At 39.7% G+C, this 19,419-nt stretch overlaps 1 protein-coding gene across 3 annotated transcripts in view; it reads right to left on the bottom strand.

Annotated features, from left to right (window-relative positions):
- bckdhb (branched chain keto acid dehydrogenase E1 subunit beta) overlaps positions 1-19,419 on the bottom strand; it is a 44,155-nt gene that overhangs the window by 8,421 nt on the left and 16,315 nt on the right. For all 3 annotated transcript variants that reach the window (XM_027002226.3, XM_027002237.3, XM_027002217.3), the window contains exon 9: positions 714-800. In XM_027002226.3, the coding sequence (XP_026858027.2) occupies positions 714-800 (87 nt within the window). The remainder of the gene's footprint in view (positions 1-713; positions 801-19,419) is intronic.

The raw sequence follows: 19,419 nt of genomic DNA, 5'->3' as shown, positions 1-19,419 counted from the left end.
GAGAGAGAGAGTCTTTAATAAGGCTAAACAAGTTAAAAGTTGAAGAATCATCATGGAAGAATGAACGGGCAAACTGTGGGTTTCAGATTGCAGACTGCAGATCACACAAGCAACCACGGCCCCCAAAAACATAATTGAGGGCATGATACAAGACCAACAGAAATGGGAAAGGTTCATTTTCTGAAATGTATTGTTTCTCAAAATCTAGACAAGCACATGGTGCACTAGAAATCTGCACTGTTAGCACAGTTTGACTAAGACTTTAGTTACTTTAGTTATTTAAGACTTTAGTTATTTACTTTCATTCTTCTCAGGAGATGATACATGAGCTCATGTATACTGAAACATACAAGTTATAACTTTTGTTATTGCCCTACACACTTTTTATAGTTCTACATAGCTCTAAATGCTGATTCTCTACATATGCTTCTGAGGCTGTCAACTCCAACAACCCAGATTAACCTAAACCTGCACTAGAAAGAATTTTAATGGTGTTTCCCTATTGTCACTGGAATTTTTTCCAAAACTGGGATTAATTCATGTCTGGCAAACCAACCCAAAGTGTAGTAAGTAAACTAAAAATCTATAAATACAGCATGTTCACAGTCCCATTTATATAATTTTTAGGTGCTTGTTCTGGACTTTTCACCTTGACATAATGTGAAGTGTAGAGCAGCCAGAAAATCTCACCCATGGTTCTGTCTGGTTCTTACCTGTACAGTGGAGCTGATCTCTGCAGCAAAGCCTCCTGTCACTGGTGCCTCATGGCTTATCAGTAGGCGGCCTGTCTTCACCACCGACTACAATAGCACAGATCAAGTAGAACACATTAGTTATAGCATTTATTGATTCAAATTGACTTGACAAATTCCTGCCAAATCAAGTGCATGATTGATTATCTAATGGCAGCATTACACTGGACTGTTCCAGCACTGACTGTACATATAAAGTGATTTCAATTAAATGAAAAGAAAATTGTGCTTTTTATAACTAAAAATGACCTTGATGACATGTTGAGAAAAACCACCCTGATGTAGCAATCTGATTCAATCTGACATTGGTACACATGATAGCGTTTTGGTTGAATCATAGTTGGTTTTTTTGTTGTTGTTTTTTTTTAATCTAATCTTTCCAAACAAAGCTTTTGTGAATCAAATCACCCTGACTGAATTGCAATTTTAATCAAATCACAGTTAAGCATGATTTAAGACAAATATTCACATTCCTATTAAATTAATATGAATGTATCAATTTAGTATGTATAATCTTAATCAAACAAGTTAGAATTTGCTCAAAGACCCTTTATAAATAAGGCATTCAGGTACAGTGAAAGCTAAAGATAATGCACTAATCTTTCTCTTCTACAGCATTTCTCATACCTGTGACCAGCAGCAATGCTATCACTTTAAATGCTACCACGGGATATTTGGAAGTGTACTTTTAAACCTTCCAAGCACACAATTCACATTTCAAACGAAATTTCACCTTAAGACTCTTTATGGCACACACCAGTAACATCCGCTCCAAGTGTTGGTTTGGACAGACAAAAAAGCTCACAGTGGTTTCCATGACAACCTCAACCTCTGCCATGGGCAACCGTAATGCCTTATAATGGCCATATGTCTCAGTGTTTAAATACAGATTACAAATCCACTCAAACGCACCATGTTGCTCTTAGCCTGTTAAAAATAAACATGAAACCACAGCTGTGGGTCCAGGACAAAAGCCCACACAGGATTAGACAGAGCCTGCCATGCAGGAAAGGGTTATCCTGCCACCAGCCAAGCAGACTGTTTGTCACTTTACACTTAAGCAGAGAGGTCAAGCACACCTCAATGGCTGTTCCTCAGAGAAGGTAAGGCTTTCAGTCAGAATTCTGTAAACTAGGTAATTAAAATCTGAACAGTGTTTCCTTCCCATAAAAATCTTACATTTGAGTCACACTGAAGACAATCCACACACACACACACACACACACACACACACACACACACACACACACACACACACACACACACACACACACACACAGTGTGTGCAGCGAAATAGCTAGGCAACGCATCGTTGATTCATTTGATATTAAGCTTAAGTGTTGTGTCCACCGCAGATAATGATGTGATGTGAATGCAAGGGAGTCCCACATGCTTATATAGTCAGCTGAACATAGTGATCAAGGGCAGCAGGCATCTCATCCAACTCCACTGAAGCCCCACATTACTGACGGAGGAAGAGGCTCCACCCGCAATGTACCACAACGACTCTGCTGTCACACGTATACTTTACTGCATTTCAGCACTCCACCTTGCCCTCCATCGACACCGCTTTTCTCACTCAGTCTCTTATTCCATGTTGTCCGTCACAAGGAAATCTGAAATGAAATCTCTTCCACCTTACAAGAATATTTAAACTACCAACTCTAATGTCCAAGTTACGATTTGAGTGCTTAGAATGGCCATTCCCAAGCTTTCATTTATTGTTGCCATTTCAGGTTGAAATTTTCCTTTAGACAATAACACTGGTTACAAGCATGGTCTGAAAAGGAAGGCAAGAACCACCCAGACTGTTAAGACAACATTCTCAAACCACAAATAGTAGATGTCAGAACAAGCTGTTGAGCTGTAAACAGCACTGGTGATACGGCTGACTTATGAGTGAAAGACTGCTGGCCTCAGCGACATCATCTGCTCACTGTGCTACAACAGGCTGATGTCTCTTTTTTATGAAGACAGGGCAGACATTGGACTGCACAGGTCAGACTGTATACTGCAGGAGTCATTTACTGTGGGGGCTAATGAGCTGTCATCCATGTGTGGGCAAGGCTGTTGATGAGAGAGCACGTGTTACTGAGCAGGTGCAGCATGCGGCGCTTTCCCATGCCAAGCAGTGCAGCAGAGTTTGAGCTGAGGCTAGCAACGTAGCTTCTCCTCTGCAGTCTGAAGCCCTCTTAGGGCCTGGTCAAACAGAAAGCACTCTTGCATTCTAAATCAGGTTACTGCAATGCAAGAAAAACAACAGAAAACACCGGGGGTATCAAGCTGCATTTTGTTACTTAAGATATCACAGCCCATGATATTGCCAGCCAACTGCTATGTTCTCAAGGTCATTGCTTACAGAACTGTAGAAAGGTTATTATGTCGTTACAGTAGCTGTAACAGTTCACTGCTGTAAACATGCTGCTTGAACACTGACCTGCCCCAAATCATGGTAACATCATTTCAGAACTGACATTGATTAGTTAAACTTTTTTAATTTGACAGTCTAAAAAATGCAACAATAATGGCATAAAACATTGAGAGGACAAAAAACACAATGCAATGATCAAACACAAATCTTTTACTTCTGTACGCAGAAAAACAGATGGACAAAACACAAGAACACATTCTATGAGTGTGGTTCCTTAGTATAATGTGCTGTGACTCCATTCCTGAGACTTAGCAGCATTCGCAGTGTGCTCATAATCCCAAAAGAATAGAGGCTCATTGTTCAGGTCTGGTGTGAGGGCGCTGTCTCCATTCTGATAATGGCCTATGCAGATGGAGAAGGAACAGGAGCTGGAGGACCTTGGCCAGTCCGTCGCCCACATGACGCTTCACCATGAAGATCCAAGACACAGAACATGAAGGCAAAAGAAGCACCCTGCATGTCTTCATGGCAATCTGACAGCACCTCCCACCATAGCCTAATCACATCTAGACAATGACTGAACCTCCTGAGGCCCAAGGACTGCAGGTGTTCTGGGGACATATGCTCATAGTTCTTATGCCAGTTAGGTTTATACTGACATAACTAAGCCTATGCTAGGTAGGTGCGCTAACGGAATAATGAAGCTACATGCTAATTAAATGATAAGATCTCAGTGTGAACAAGGCAAGACAACTGGGATCACTGATGCAATATCCTTATGTGGTTTGATGAACTAATGTTGTTACACAATTCTAAACTAGCAGGAGGCTTAAAAACGCTGTCTACTGCTGCTGCTGGCATTAGGAGAGTTAGTCACAGCTACCAAATAAATTCTACATGTAATCCCTTGTGCAAGTAACTTACATACAGTGCCTCCAAGTAGTATTCAACCCCCTGCAGATTTGCAGGTTTACACATTTGGAGTTCTCTCAGCATTGTGAAATTTGGACTGTAGATGGGCCTGGACATGTGAAATGCACTGCAGCAAAAAAGATTGTTATTTCTCTGTTTTTGTTTTGTTTGTTTTTTTAATTTTGCAAAGTTTACCAGAGGGTCAATTATTATTCAACCCCTCAAAACCACCAGAATTCTCAAGTACCCTCAAGAATTCTCAAGTTCCCTCAAGTATTAAGAAGTAATTGAGGTATTAAGAACAATGAGCTTCACATGCTTGGATTAATTTTCTGTTTTTTCCTACCTTTTCTGACTATAAAAGTCCCTCCCAAAACAAATGAACAGCACTCATACATGGTCAACATGGAAAAGACTAAGGAGCATTCCAAGGCCATCAGAAACAAAATTGTGAAGGGTCACAAGGCTGGCAAGGGGTACAAAACCCTTTCCAAGTAGTTGGGCCTACCTGTCTTCACCGTTGGGAGCATCATCTGGAAGTGGAAGGCTTATGGAACTACTGTTAACCTTTCACGGCCTGGACAGCCTTTCAAAGTTTCCTCCTGTGCTGAGGCCAGGCTTGTCCGAACGGTCAAGGCTGACCCAAGGACAACAAGGAGGGAGCTCTGGGAAGATCTCATGGCAGTGGGGACATTGGTTTCAATAAATACTATAAGTAACGTACTCCTCCGCAATGGTCTCCATTCCAGGCGAACCCATAAGGTACCTTTATTTTCAAAGCATCATGTCAAGGCCCGTCTAAAGTTTGCTCATGATCACTTGAAGGACTCTGAGGCAGACTAGTTCAAGGTTCTCTGGTCTGATGAGACCAAGATCAAGTTCTTTGGTGCCCACCACACCCGTGCCGTTTGGCGACAGGATGGCACTGCATATGACCCCAAGAATACCATCCCTACAGTCAAGCATGGAGGTTGGAACATCATGCTGTGGGGCTGCTTTTCAACCAAGGGGCCTGGGTATCTGGTCCGCATTCACGGGAAGATGGATAGCACAGTCTGCCTGGAGATTTTGGCCAAAACCCTGCGCTCCTCCATCATGGATCTTAAGATGGGTCGTCATTTCCTCTTCCAACAGGACAACGTCCCCAAGCACACAGCCAAGAAAACCAAGGCCTGGTTTAAGAGGGAAAAGATCAAGGTGTTGCAGTGGCCTAGTCAGTCTCCTGACCTTAACCCAAATGAAAACTTGTGGAAGGAGCTCAAGATCAAAGTCTACAAGAGATGCCCAAAGAACCTAGACAACTTGAAGAAGATCTGCATGGAGGAGTGGGCCAAGATTACTCAAGAGACCTGAGCCGGCCTGATCAGGTCTTATAAAAAAAGATTTATAGCTGTAATTGCAAACAAAGGTTATTCCACAACATATTAAACCTAGGGGTTGAATAATAATTGACTCTAATTTTTATGTTTAAAATGTATTATAATTTAATTGAGCAACTTATACTTTTTGTTTGTAATATTTAGGCATCTGTTAATAAATGCTACTTTTGTTCAAAGTTTGAAGGTTCTAAATTATTTGCAACTTGTTGAATTTGCAAAATCTGCAGGGGGTTGAATACTACTTGGAGGCACTGTATGAAGGGAAAAACACATGAAGCAAAAATATACACCTACTATAGAGGCTTACTTGCTAAGCTGCCAACCAATAAATGTGGAATGAGTATATACACCCCCACCCACAGAAGTACACTATATGAAGCTGAACACACACCCCTGCCCACTATGTTGTGAGCACATGTTATTAGTTAATCCCAGGTGACAACCAGGGCTTAATTTGTGTGGGGCCCAGAGATAACCTTAGCGCACAGCAACACAAACACATTCCTCTGGCACACAGAATCCAGGACTGCTATTACGGTATTGTGGAAGGGAATTTCAATTTCCCGCATGTGAGAGAATCTTTTGGCCTAGATGAGGATCAGCTGCAAGTTTTTGTTTTGTTTGTTTGTTTTGTTTTCCAGTAATGCTGCTGTGACATATGAATGTGCTGAAGCCAATTATACCATGAATTATAGACTGCAAAGTTGGACTGTGTGCTCTGAATCTTATAAGAGAGCACAAGGCACTGTTTAGTCTATCCATCAAACTCCCAGCTCTCCACTCTTTTACTAAATAGTGAAATGAGTCAATTCATCAAAGGAACTTCCATCTGAATTTTTTATTTGCTAAATGGCTAAAAACCCACACCTGCTCTGGCTCAATCATTTAAACTGGACATGAATAGTTTGCTTTGAATGATTAAAGTTAAAGCTGTAAATGAGATCATCATAAGTGACAGCATGAGATGATGCACAAGCATGCGTATGTGTGCGGTGTGATAGCGATTACTTGCTCTTAGCGAGGGTGGAATCACAAAGCTAAAGCTACCTGTTACAATAAATGTCAAATCCATCTCCCAATTCATTACGTTATGCTTGTCCACAACTGACCTAGTCTTCATGACATCATGCCAGAAACTGACTACCCTCAGTCTGAGCTATAACTAGGAGGAGTAATGAAGTCAGTGGGAAAAGGAGAACCCTACAGTCTTTAATTACATGTAACTCAGAATCCATTGGCTGAGACATATATCCTCCTTGTGATGACTCGGAGCTTACGTGCTGACACTAATCAGGGCCCGTGCTTAAGGTGATGTGTTTACAGCAATATTTGTTGCGTACCACTCAAAACATTTTCCAGTGCTTCGATCTTTATCTATTGCTTGCCACTACATGGAAATGACCTCTGTGTACCTGTCTCTCTCAGGTATATGAAGAGCACAATATTCATAAAAAAGGCACAGTCGCTAGCAGGTGCTGTCAGCCAACAGCCTATTTACTTCTGGCTTCGTAATGCCACTGCTTCCTTTACAGACTGCCTAACCCCAAGGGACTGCGCATGAATACAGAAAGGAGTTTTTTCTTGGGCACACACTTCATCTTCTACTTTTTAGTATGAGGGAAGTTAACAGGCGCGAGTTCAAAACATACTAATTGTGGGCACTTCTTTAACCCTGTTGGCTCTGGAGTAGGGAAAGAGTTCTGAGATTCAGGAATCAGGGTGTGGTTTAGTATGCTTTTTTATACTCTTGAGAAGCAGTCTTTAAAGCAGGGTAACTTGGGCACAATATCATGATGTAAATTGACCGTGGAAACTGCAAGACAGTCACAAGTACCAGTCTATGAGAAAAGGAGCACAGTAATCAGGCACAAGATTACATGCTACTTTAACCAAAATAGAACACAAAATTAAAAATATATTTACAGGGTTGTTCCTGACATGCTTAACATACCTACTGAGAACTAGGCAGCATCAGTGTCAGTAAAAGCTCCAACAAAGCAGGCAATGATCAAAAAGAAAGAAATTACAAAATTAAAACCAGATTAGAACAAATGAGACTTGTATCATTATATCAGGAGAGGACAGCTGATGCTAGAGACAGAGTGGAAGAGGAGCTGTAGGGTGTAAATAGTCAGTGGGATTACTGAGGGGTTGACGTATGTGCTGCTAGGCTTTACTGGGCCTTTATGCGCCAATGCTCTAAGCCGGAGGTAGCAGTGGCTTCCCTTCACTGCTCAGTTCCAGAGGGCTGTGATTAGGCCAGGCTGCTTGCACAAGGGGAATGTCATGTTTACAGCCATTCCCATACACACCCAACATAATGAGCATCGCCTTCATTCTGCCTACGCTTACCACCATGCCACGGCAGCAGGGGAAGAAGATGGCGGGCCTTCGTCGGGACATCCACTGCCTTCTAGGTGACTCTCTCTCTCTCTCTCTCTCTCTCTCTCTCTCTCTCATATACACACTCACTTAAAAACCACAACCTGAGGTATCAGAACATCAGGGGCCACATGATAAATGCTGTGCACAAACAAAATATGCTCGAATTTGTGCTATAGCCATGTATTGGTTTGTGCAGTTTAGGGACTCCAGAGGCAAGATAATGAACTGAGCAGAATGCATCAAGACCACAAGTAGAATGCCTGTGAAAAGTACTTGACTACTTGAATCATATGAAGACATATGAAATGCAAGCATACTTCATTTGTGTTTCTTGTATAATCATGCATAAATTCCTTTCCATTAAATTTGTGCATGCTCAACGAGTCATAAAAACATGCACAGCATAACTGTCAACAAATGTGCTGCAGTATTAGAAGGCACTTGTCAATGACACACTATAAAGAGAGCACTGTTTTTGACTGGTAAAATTTAGCAGAATTCTGGGTACATGATGGCTGATGTAAGCATTTTTTTAAATTTCACAAGGATCACACTCTAAGAATTGTTTTCTGAACACAGGCCATTCCTGGGATGGCTTTATTCAAATCTCACTCCAACACAGCCAGATTCCTTACACTCTGAGTGAGCAGGCCAACATCAAAAGTCAATTTTACTGCAACAAGCATTTTTCAAAATGAAAGAAGTGCAACAGAATGCATTCACATTGCAATTAAGGCATCAATGTAGAATGAATTTGACGTTTTGCATAATGTAAACTTATATGATGGTGTATAATCTTTTAATCAGAAATCTCAGGTCTATTTATATGGATATATATTCATGAATAGCCAAAATTATATTTTAAGATTTTGTTTTTTAATGGTTACCTCATGAAGGAGATATGACATACTAAAAGCATGTGTCTTTTGCTGATTGGGATTCATAAAGGAATTGGTGCTTAGGACATGATGTGTGTCCACATATGCAGATGTGATTTTTTGTGTGTGCACATGCAGATTGTGCCATTTTCCCATCCATAAACATTAGGCCTCAGGTCTCAAAATGGACAAAAATGTGCCGAGTAGTACACGTACTACTTTAAAGATCTTAAAGTAACAGGTAAACAAAAAGACAAACAAGAAGATAGACAGCACTGTTGCACATGCTGGGGCCTATCACACTGACTTGGAGAGGAGCTTAAATCCTAGGCCTCCCCAGGAGTGCAGTTCATCAAAACACGACAGGAAGTGAACAATGAAATATGCTGCTGCCAGCGCAGAGTCAGCCTGCCTGCAGAGCACTCGCTATGAGCAGTCTGCATGCCTTGAATTGGTGGCTCAGCACACAGCCATAACTAACATGCCACAATATAACCTCCCTGACAAATAAAGTCCCAGTGCAGCTTGACTTCTTACAAGTCTCTTTAAAGCAGGAGGGGAAAATTAGTGTGGCGCAAAAGGCCAGATAAATCACAGCACAGAAAACACACTCATTCATTCTACTGTGCACATGTACACAGCCAACAGACAGAAACAGACACACACAGAGCCCTGGGCCCAGAGCCAAACCTGGCTGCTGAGAGGTCTGCATGCCAGGAGAGACCTCAGACAAAAATAAGCCCACACATCCCATAAAGTCCTATTAAAGTAAGCGGAGGGCAGTTAAAGCCTGACATGCTCTACCTTTAGCTCATAGAGTACATCACCACCCACCAAGTTACACCATAGACCTGAGAGGGGAACAGATCCACTAAACATACACTATAACAGCATAAAATTTTCCCCTGCCACTCACTAGAGAAACAGTGAAAATATGGGATGTTTTCCTTGTTGATGTTTTTTATTCCTTGGTTTGAGCAGCAACAATCTCTAAATAACGGACATGCTAAAGAAAAAAGTCTGGGATTGAGAAATGCTTTTTAAAAACCTGTGAGCTACTGAATGCAGCAGATTTAGGTTAAAAAGAACTGTCAGAAGCCACTGAAAGTACACAGCAGTAGACTATGAAAAAGCATGAATGACAGATCAGATTACTGTGTTTGTTTCTGTTGCTTTTTTGTCTTTTTTTTTGCAATCTGGAATATATCAGTTGAGGTCTTGGTTTGTGTTGAGTTTCTCTTTGTGTTAGGACATTTAGGAACAGCATAAATGCGTCACGCACACACATGCACACCTTAAAACACTGAAATGTCCTAGCTTTGTAGCCAACTCCTCAGACACTAACTCCAGAGGGTCTGGATGGTGGCCATGTAGGATGCTTTTAGCTCTGGGTTCTGATGCGTGACCTGGAACGTAGTTCAGTCAGCCCATGATTACACCAGAGAAGGGCCAACACACGCCTCACTCCATTCACTCATGCTAAATGGAGCCTCTCTTTAACGTCTGCCCTCCCCCCCCCCCCTCCCATCTCCCCACTGCCCCCTAGGACACAAATACCACCCTCCACATGAATGGGCACAACTACCCATTTCTTCCGGTCTACACAAGATATAATTTAATGCCCTTGTTACAACATTCAAACTGATTTTAAAAAGAAGAGCTTACAGTGTTTAGAACTTTAGACTATAAATCTACAAAAGAATTCCACTGTATCTAGAAGTAAATTAATTTTCCTATTTGTTAGCCAGCTCAGGGATAGTTTTATTCAAGATTCCCAAATTTCATCATCAATGTTATTATACAAGAGTTAAGACGTATACTAACATGTCATGCTCAAATCATGTTCAGTCCTGTCTGTGTGAACTTGACACTGATGTAGCCTGCAGAGCCGTCATATGTAGGCAACCTGTTACTTCCCCTGTCCTCACCTAGGTTTTGTCTCTTTTATGGCTTCTGTGGCTTCAGCATAAATATCCAAAGGCAGTGGTAAAGGTACTTGACTTATAATCGGAAGGCTGCTGGTTCAAGTCCAACCACTGCCAAGTTGCCACTGTTGGGCTCCTGAGCAAGGCCCTTAACCCTCAATTGCTCAAGCTGTACTGAGTCATAATTGTAAGTCGCTTTGGATAAAAGCTTCAGCTAAATGCCATAAATGTAATGTTACTGTAGCCTTTCAGGTTTGCTGAAGTAGTCACCTAGCCCAATGCCAAACCCTGGTGAATCCAAAATTCATTCCCTATCTTACAGGTGATCACTGGTTGCCAACAAAATGTTTGTTTCCTCATCTTTAACCTTCCTCTTTCTTTTTTATGTTTAAATAAAATGTTTTTACGTTGTCCATTCTGTGCCCTGTATTCACTGATTCAGCAACAAAGATTTTCAAACAATGTATAGTCAATGAAAAGTATATATATATATATATATATATATATATATATATATATATATATATATATATATATATATAACACTCGCACACACAGCTGTGCAAGATAAGCAATATATAAATATCACTTTAATGTGTAGTATGTGTTATGTTCAGTGCTTAAACTTTTTTCCCCCCTCTTTTACCATCCCACCCCTATCTAGCACTTCTACATGTAGCATATGCTGCATATGTCCCATTTGCACCACTGCCCAACTGAATGACACAGCCAGATCTCACTGAAGCCCTCCTGGATCACATCATCCACACAAATAATGGGTTCCTGGCTTTCCAGGACGGCCTGCTATCTGCCTCAACAATGACCTCAATGTTCTCAATCTGTCCAAAGCAATGGCCAAAAAGTTACCCATTGAGGGAGAAAACAGCGATACAAGCAGCACGTCTAGTTAAATGCTGCATGTGATGGGACTTGATGAAGACTGTCCAGCTAAGTGTCCTGTGTCCTTGCTAAGCAACCAGGCTTTGCCTGGCTCTCCCTCTCACACACACCTGAGACAATATGAGTACTTTGCGAATTGATGAAGACTTTTTTGATTTATGGGCTCCTGATCTTGCCTGCTCTTTTAACAGCACATGCAGGAAAAGAGCGGTTGTGAAAAAGCAGATCTCTGAGAAAGAGCATGTGCATGCATGCGTTTCAGCTCATATGTTTCACAGTTGCCCTTTTAGTATGAGCAATATCACTGTAAACATCAATACGGTAACACAGTACACATGCACTGAACTGAGTGAAAGCCTGAAGAAAACAATGAAATGAAAATCTTGAATAAGGAACCGCTATTCCTTTTGTAGTTGTTTTTATGAGTGTGGAGGGTCTGCTCACTTGCAACCAGTGACACGAACACAAAGAGGAATTCTAGAAATGTTACGAGTGCTGAACAGTGGAATGCAAGTGTTGGCAGAAGCTGAAGGAGTGAACGGAAAAGCAGATCTGATGAGATGAACGTGGAAAGGAGAAAGACAGAGTGCAAGAAAGTGTGCCAAGCCAGGGAGGTTTGTGTGCAGGTGAGCTCAGGGCAGAATAACACAAAGAACCTAAATGGAAAGCAAAAGGAGAAAAGCACAGGAAAGGCAAAAGTAAGCAACAATTCAAGGGCCAAACACATTACAGATATTTGTATCTGGCTGCATACAATGGACAAACCCTATAAGGATCTTGTGCATGCTGCAATTAGAGACCTGTGATTAGTTTCATTTTAAGTTAGACTGTCTCTCCTTAGCTTACTGCTAGTGCCCAGAGGGAAACCTTACAAAAGCCACAAGGCTCTTAAGGCCCACTAAGTAGGTCTTTAGCAGGAATTTAGAGGAATACAGATTATATGCATGGACCACATAAAAACTTGAAACAATATTTTTTCAGGCCAGGTGTCTGGTTACTCCACATTTCCTCCCGTTAGCAAAGCTGATGCCCGGATCAGCCACCAAAAAACAACCATGAGTAATTTTCCACTGGTATAACCGCCAAAGCAACACCGCAATACAACACATGACAGAGTTATGATACACTGACCAACGGACATGCCCTGCTGGCCCCCAAGCTCAGCTCAGTACAACTAGACCAGCCAAAGATATCTGCATTTAAAGTGTAATTATATACATCAGCTTCAATAATAAAACACACATGATGAAAACCAAGCCACGAGTCTTTCTTCTGTTGCCATTTTCACCCAATTGTTTCCAGCAACTTTCAAAAGCAACTCGCCAAACATATTACAAGTTCGGCATCTCTGTCAACAGATATAGACTTCAATCCTGTGAGCATCAGCACTGGAGAAAGCACGACTGCTAATCATTACCAGGCCATCTTAAATAAGTAGGAGCCCTAGTCCTTCACAAAGAGCCCTAAGAGAACAAAATGACAACCTATGCTCTTTAACCTATGAAGAAATATACATAAGACTGATCCAAAAGCAACTTGTCCTACTGTGATGTTTGCAACAGCAACAACAGATTACATTTATCAATCTACCACACTTTCAGCATCAGGTCTACTGGCACAAAAGGCAGCTTCACTGATATTTTCTAAATAAAGCTTCTTCTGTGATCAGAATTCTGGTACAGGAAATCATTCTGTATTTTTGGCTCACAATCATCAACTTAGAATTTCATTGTCCACAGAAGACGATGGAAGACAAAGATGGAAATCTAGTACAGGCTGATCATAAATTACAAAACTCCTGTTGAATGTCAGAGCCAGGTTTGTAGTTTTGTTATGAAGTAATCAACTGATATCCAGACTAAAGAGTAGCCCTGCCAGGAGATTCAATGGTTGCTGAAAACACAACAACTGTAAAGCTTCACTTCACCCAATAACAAAGATATATTTAATAATGCACTTTTGTATGTCGCTCTGGATAAGAGCTTCTGCTAAATGCCGTAAATGTAAACGTAAATGTAATAATAATACAACATGTAATTCTAACTCACTCATTTATTTCAGATTAATATCACAATGTCTGAGTCTTATGCCAGAAGTAAGCAAACATATGATTTTGTTTGAAACAATGTTTAGAGATTCGTTGCAATTGTATAACAGCAGTAGAACACAATATTGCTTTATCACTCTTAACACACAATGAGTACTATGTAGGCTATGAGTGGGGAAAAAAACAAACAACTGTTTGGACTATTTTGCTGACTGACAAACTCTTAACCCATAATCTGTTTCCCACCCAATATCCATGTTCAGCATTAACTACAGATCCCTTGACTGCATCTTCAAGCCATTAATGCGCAAAAAAAAAAAAAAAGTTGAAAAGGCAAGCAAAATACTTATTTGGCTGTCTTGTTACTTTGAAGTAGGACCAGTTATCATGATATGAACAATCCACAAACATAAGAGCATAAAGAAAGAGAAAAGGGAAACTTACATTCTATCTTTGCTCCACTGTATGATGACGGAATGAATTTAAAAACAAATGAACAAATATATAAAGTCCAATTATATGGTATAATTAGGACTTTAGTCTAATTAGTAATATTAAAGCGTGACGTAAGGCAATAAAAATGTATTAAATTGATAATAGAATAAAGAGAGACAGTCAGATGAAAAAAAAAAACACACAAAAAAAGCACTGGCTCACAATCGATATTTCCATAGCAGTACTGCACAGGCTCTCTGAACTACAGCACAAAACTTTCTGCAGAAGATGCAAAACTGACAGAGTTCTGTCAGTCTGAATCTCTCTTCTACTCATGAACTGTCAGACCCCAAGCAATAAGCCATCTTTGCACTGATATAACCTACTAAAGAGATGTTTATTTGGCATGCCTTCGCTCTTTTGACTTTAGGACAAGTGAACATTAATGTTAAACAATCTACACAAAAAACATTGACAGATGTTACCTTACTGGTTGACGCAGAACAACGCAATAAGAGTACATTTCAAAACCTGCCTGTGCTATTAAATATAAGCCACAAAAATGACTAGCATTTCCAACAAAAACTGAGATTTGAAACACAAAGAAGCAAAGCTGAATTCCAAATTCCAAAAAAAGCAATATTCTTCATTTACACATCATTTTGTTTAAAGGTTCCATTGAATGGAAAACTAACTTTATCTTGGCATGGTTGACTAAGGAGAGCACAGCACATGGAACTGACATACCCTGAACCTCAAACTCTGTTGTCACCTCTTCAAAATGCAAATCCCACATAAGATAAACAGGGTTGTAAAATGGACCAATTCCCAAAATCCTGTTACATAACAGTCTTGATTGCCTAAAATGTAAAGGTATTGTGAAGAACAAAACAATGACAACAGAGCAATGGGCATGGTAAATATTCACATTTCATATTTAACATTCATGTTAGTTTGCACATTTTTACTCAAGACATTGAAGCTTCAAGAAGGCTTCACTCTGACAGTGGAGAGGGGCAATTCCAACTTTATTGGCATCACAAGCCTGACCGCAACCTGTAAGTAACTAGCTAGCGATGCTGGGGGATTTGATCCACTTTTTGGATTGAGAGTTTTATAGTGAGTTAATAACATAGAGGGTTTTATAGTGAGTTAATAACTTTCTTTTACATTATGTTGTTGTCAAAATTGTACCTGTACGAGCTACTTGGATTATGTTAGCCACTATCATGCTCTAAGTAACTAGCTAGCATAGTTAGCCAGCTAGCTATCTAAATAGTATGATGACCAAGCTTATTTAGAGGTTAATTTTATTTTCCAGCCTGGTTCCTCTAAAAGAAATGTGATGTCATAAATCCACACTATAAAATGTATCCCTTTAACAGACACATTTTTAACTTTTAATCAACTTTAATCAGTTAATCAATAAGACATAACTCAGAAGCAAACTAGCTAGTTTGGTTGCTTAGACATATAGCTAACCTAGCTAACTCACTCCTGATTTTGACAGTTCTGAGAGAGCCACTGGGGTACATCACCCACAAATCAGCCCATCATAGCAGAGCTCCTCAATTATTTATGAGCCCAACAAAAAAGGCGGTGTAAAAAAAGAAACAGCTTGGGGCAAAACATAGGGCTGTAAAAAGGTGTGTAAAACCACATGAAGGTGTGTAAAACCGCATTATTTGCCCTGACCAAAGTCACGTATCTATAAAGCCATCACAATACATTATTGAGTAAATGCATTCTAGAATTCTAGCAAAATATTGAGGAAATGCATTCTAGCATACCTTTAAGAACTTCTATGACCACAACCCACTTACTCATACATACTGTATGCATAAATGGTTCCCTTTGGCTCTCTCAAACTATTTAATTATGTAATAGTTTAATTAATTTTATTTGTCCATCGCTGCTTATAACAATGAAGCACTTGTTCTGACCTGGAGACCTGGAGACTAGAGGCAAACCACATTGTAATTCAACGGAACATAAACAACTAAAGAACATGAGTCAGAAGTGAGGAAGATTGAGCATGCACTGACACGGTCAGATCCCCACCAGAGAATCTCAAGAGCCTCATCCCTTAAAAAAAACCTGGCTTCAAGCTGAAGCTGTGGGTATGATGTGAGTTCAGCTACAGGGCTCTCTGTCCAATTAGAAGACAACTAAAATTAAATGCAACATGTTTAGAGGGCTGGCCCAGTGCTTGTTAAAAACAGACACCATGTATATTGCAATGCACAAACCAAGTTCAGTTCACAACAAACTAAAATAAACAAAGCAAAACAACAAATCAGCAATATTTTAATTCAAATCGTATTTAAAATAAAATGTAAGTCATTTTTCTATAGAGGTGCTGTTGACTTTTTGAAATGTACCTACTCTGCAGCTCTTTGAAGGTAGATGAGAGTGTTTAAAGAAAGCATTATCTCTATCAAGTTTTATTTGCAGAGCTTTACATAATGTACTTTATAAATGCACATTACAAAATTTTGTGGTTTCTTGTTTATTCTTCCATCATAATCACATCTGCACATGCTGATACTCAGCAGATATACTGACATGCACACAGCGATCCCGAAAAATTATAGTGGGGACTGCTGAAATGGAGTGTAGCAATTGATTGTTTCATAATAGGGGAACCTTGGCAGTCAGTATCTTTAGGTTTCCATTTTGTCAAGCCAGAGCAGAACTTACATAAAGAATAAAAAAAACATTTAATAGCAGTAAGACTTCAGCCACCCTTTTATTAAGATTTTTAGTGTCCATAAGCGTTTATTTTAAGTGGAAAGGACAGTAAGACACTTCCTTTAATATCATATAACAGATGGTTTTGGTTTAATTGCCTCTACTCTAGTGGAGGACTTCCATATAACATGAGGTTTTCACTTACTCCCCCATACAAAAGAACTTTGAGGCTGTCATTAAAGAATAACCTTGTCTTTTAATATGCTTTCCTATTATTTCCACATGGCTTCCTGACAAACAGGTCTATGATAGCTTTCCATAGAATGTGTATTATAGTGCAGGAGCACTTAGTAAATGAGGCATACAGATTGATAAGATGAGCTTTGTGCAGAGAAAGGCAGGCTAGGTGATTCTGCCACGGATGCAGCTGCTTCAATTTTTCATTCGCTCTTCCAACATGAGCTAAAAGACCAACCAATAACTAGAGATGAAATAAGAAACTTACTGTCAAATGTACAGTCAATCCTATGTTTGTTTATGGCTACCCATCGAATGACAAAATAACTATTCAAAAAAACAGCTCCACAGGTCGCAGGTGAGCTTCTGTATACCAGTGGCAGCCAGAGGAAAGGATGAGGACATAATCTGAACACAGCACTGCCTTCTCAATCACCAACTTGGACAGAAAAATCGGATGCAATAGAAGCTCTCATTTTAGTTGACTGACTTGGAGTTACAAGTCCTTTCCCTGAAGTACTTTAGACAGCAGGACCCCAAAACTCAGCCTTCAAAAAATGAACAAACAAACCAACAAAAGAAAGAACACAAGAAAAAAGCAAGAAAGAAAGGAGAGATGGGGGAGGGGGAAAACTCCACATGCTATATGCCTCTTAACAATAACAAATGAGATCAGTACTTGAAACATTAGGGCCCAAATGCAATCCTAGTAGCCATGACCCATCAAATTATAAATGTACATTACAACCTTTGCTAAAAAATTTACCTGGACTCGTTACAGACAATATGGCTGCAGCACTGGCACGTAATTTGATTTGTCAATCAGCATTTGCATTGAGGTTAGTCCTCAACATCTGTGATTGGGCAAATTTATCACCCTGTAGCTGGAATGGATAGGAATGAAATACTCATACAGACATTCTCCAAGGGTAAGCTGAGGACATCATATATCAGGAGGAGGAAAATTCAAGAAACATCAGAGGACAGAAACTGAATTTACAAGAAGAGAAAAAACAAGAAGATTAGCTCAGTGTTTACACTAAAACTGTCACAGATTGACCCTTCAGCTTAAAGTGTTCAGCATTTGTGTTTGTGGTGGGATGTTTTACTTTTTTTTGTCATATTACTAAAAAATCCAAAAACTTGATATATACGTCAATCATAAAATGTGAAACATCACATCTTAACAAAGAAACAGAACTGTAGGGACTATAAATGAGCTAAGGACCATAAGACACATTAAAGTGCATCTCTTTTGCTGAATTGCTCCACTGTACACATAACTTACTGAATCATTTTAGCATGCATTTAACTCAAGGGAAATGCAAGCACAGGGAAGCTCTGGGTTCTAGGCACATCTTGGTGACGCTAACCAGGCAAAGCTGGAGCACTTGCTTAGGAAGGGCCTATTTACCGTTGCGACTTACAGAATAGGGAGCAGACCAAGTAGCCTTAAAAACACAGCATTTAGCCTCAAGATGCAAACAGGACTCCCATTGTAGAACAAACTAAGCCCTTCTATGTCTAACTGCTTGCCAGCTTTCTCACTATAAAAGAAATGCCGTCGCCAGTGAAAATGTCCGGACAGACAGATTGATAAACAAGTGCCCTGTACTCATGGTTAGGTCACATGTTCCACTATAGTTAAGCCTAAAAACAGACTATTTAACAATTACCTACACAAGCCATAAAGGAGCCTTCAGTCAGTACAACTGCTTTGCTATAAGATAATAAAAATTTGGTTTAATCATTAATTCTGAAGAGTGGCTTGAGAATGTGCACAAGAATCTTATGAAAACAGAGAGCCATCACTGAAGAGATCCATTAAAAATCTATGTTGAGATCAAAATAAGTAAAATTAGACTAATGCAAGACATATAGTCATGTCATTCACTTCTGAATTTGTGAGGAGCATATGAAACAAAAATAACTATATAAATATTTATTACACATTTAAGCAGCATAAACTTAGCAGCTCTTTACTCTACATAAACACCCCACCTGTGTGTCAGCTTAACACAGTTCCATACATATAGTTCAAAACAGATACCATTTAAGCAGTCAAATTACTGTAAATGTAGTGCAGATATACATCAGCAATCAGAATATGAACAAAAAAGGGCAAGGATAACAAGCAGGCAAAGATGAGTGGAGATGAAAATTGTCAACATTTTACTGATTGTATATTGCTTTATTAATATTTTACAGCCCCATAACATTTAAAAAGAGTTAAAAGTGCAATGTAAATAAAGTTCACTAAACATATTAAACTCATCCTGCACTGGAAACAATTATGGAATTTCCTAACATTTTGACAACTATAGTAAGTAAGTAATATGAATAAAAAAGCAAGAAAATGAGGGGGAAAAAATAAAAAGGTATGAAATAGGAAAAGAGAAAGAATCCCCATTATATCATCTAGGCCACTGGTCTGGCATGGGGAAACTGGCCATTTTCTTTATCCCCTAAATGAACGACTATTACATTTCTTTAACAGTTCCAGGAAG

The sequence above is a fragment of the Electrophorus electricus genome, chromosome 14, assembly GCF_041902795.1.
Source record: "Electrophorus electricus isolate QZ-2024a chromosome 14, ASM4190279v1, whole genome shotgun sequence".
Lineage (NCBI taxonomy): Eukaryota > Metazoa > Chordata > Actinopteri > Gymnotiformes > Gymnotidae > Electrophorus > Electrophorus electricus.
Note: the sequence above shows the minus strand (reverse complement) of the source record. Positions and strands in the feature narration are given on the sequence as shown.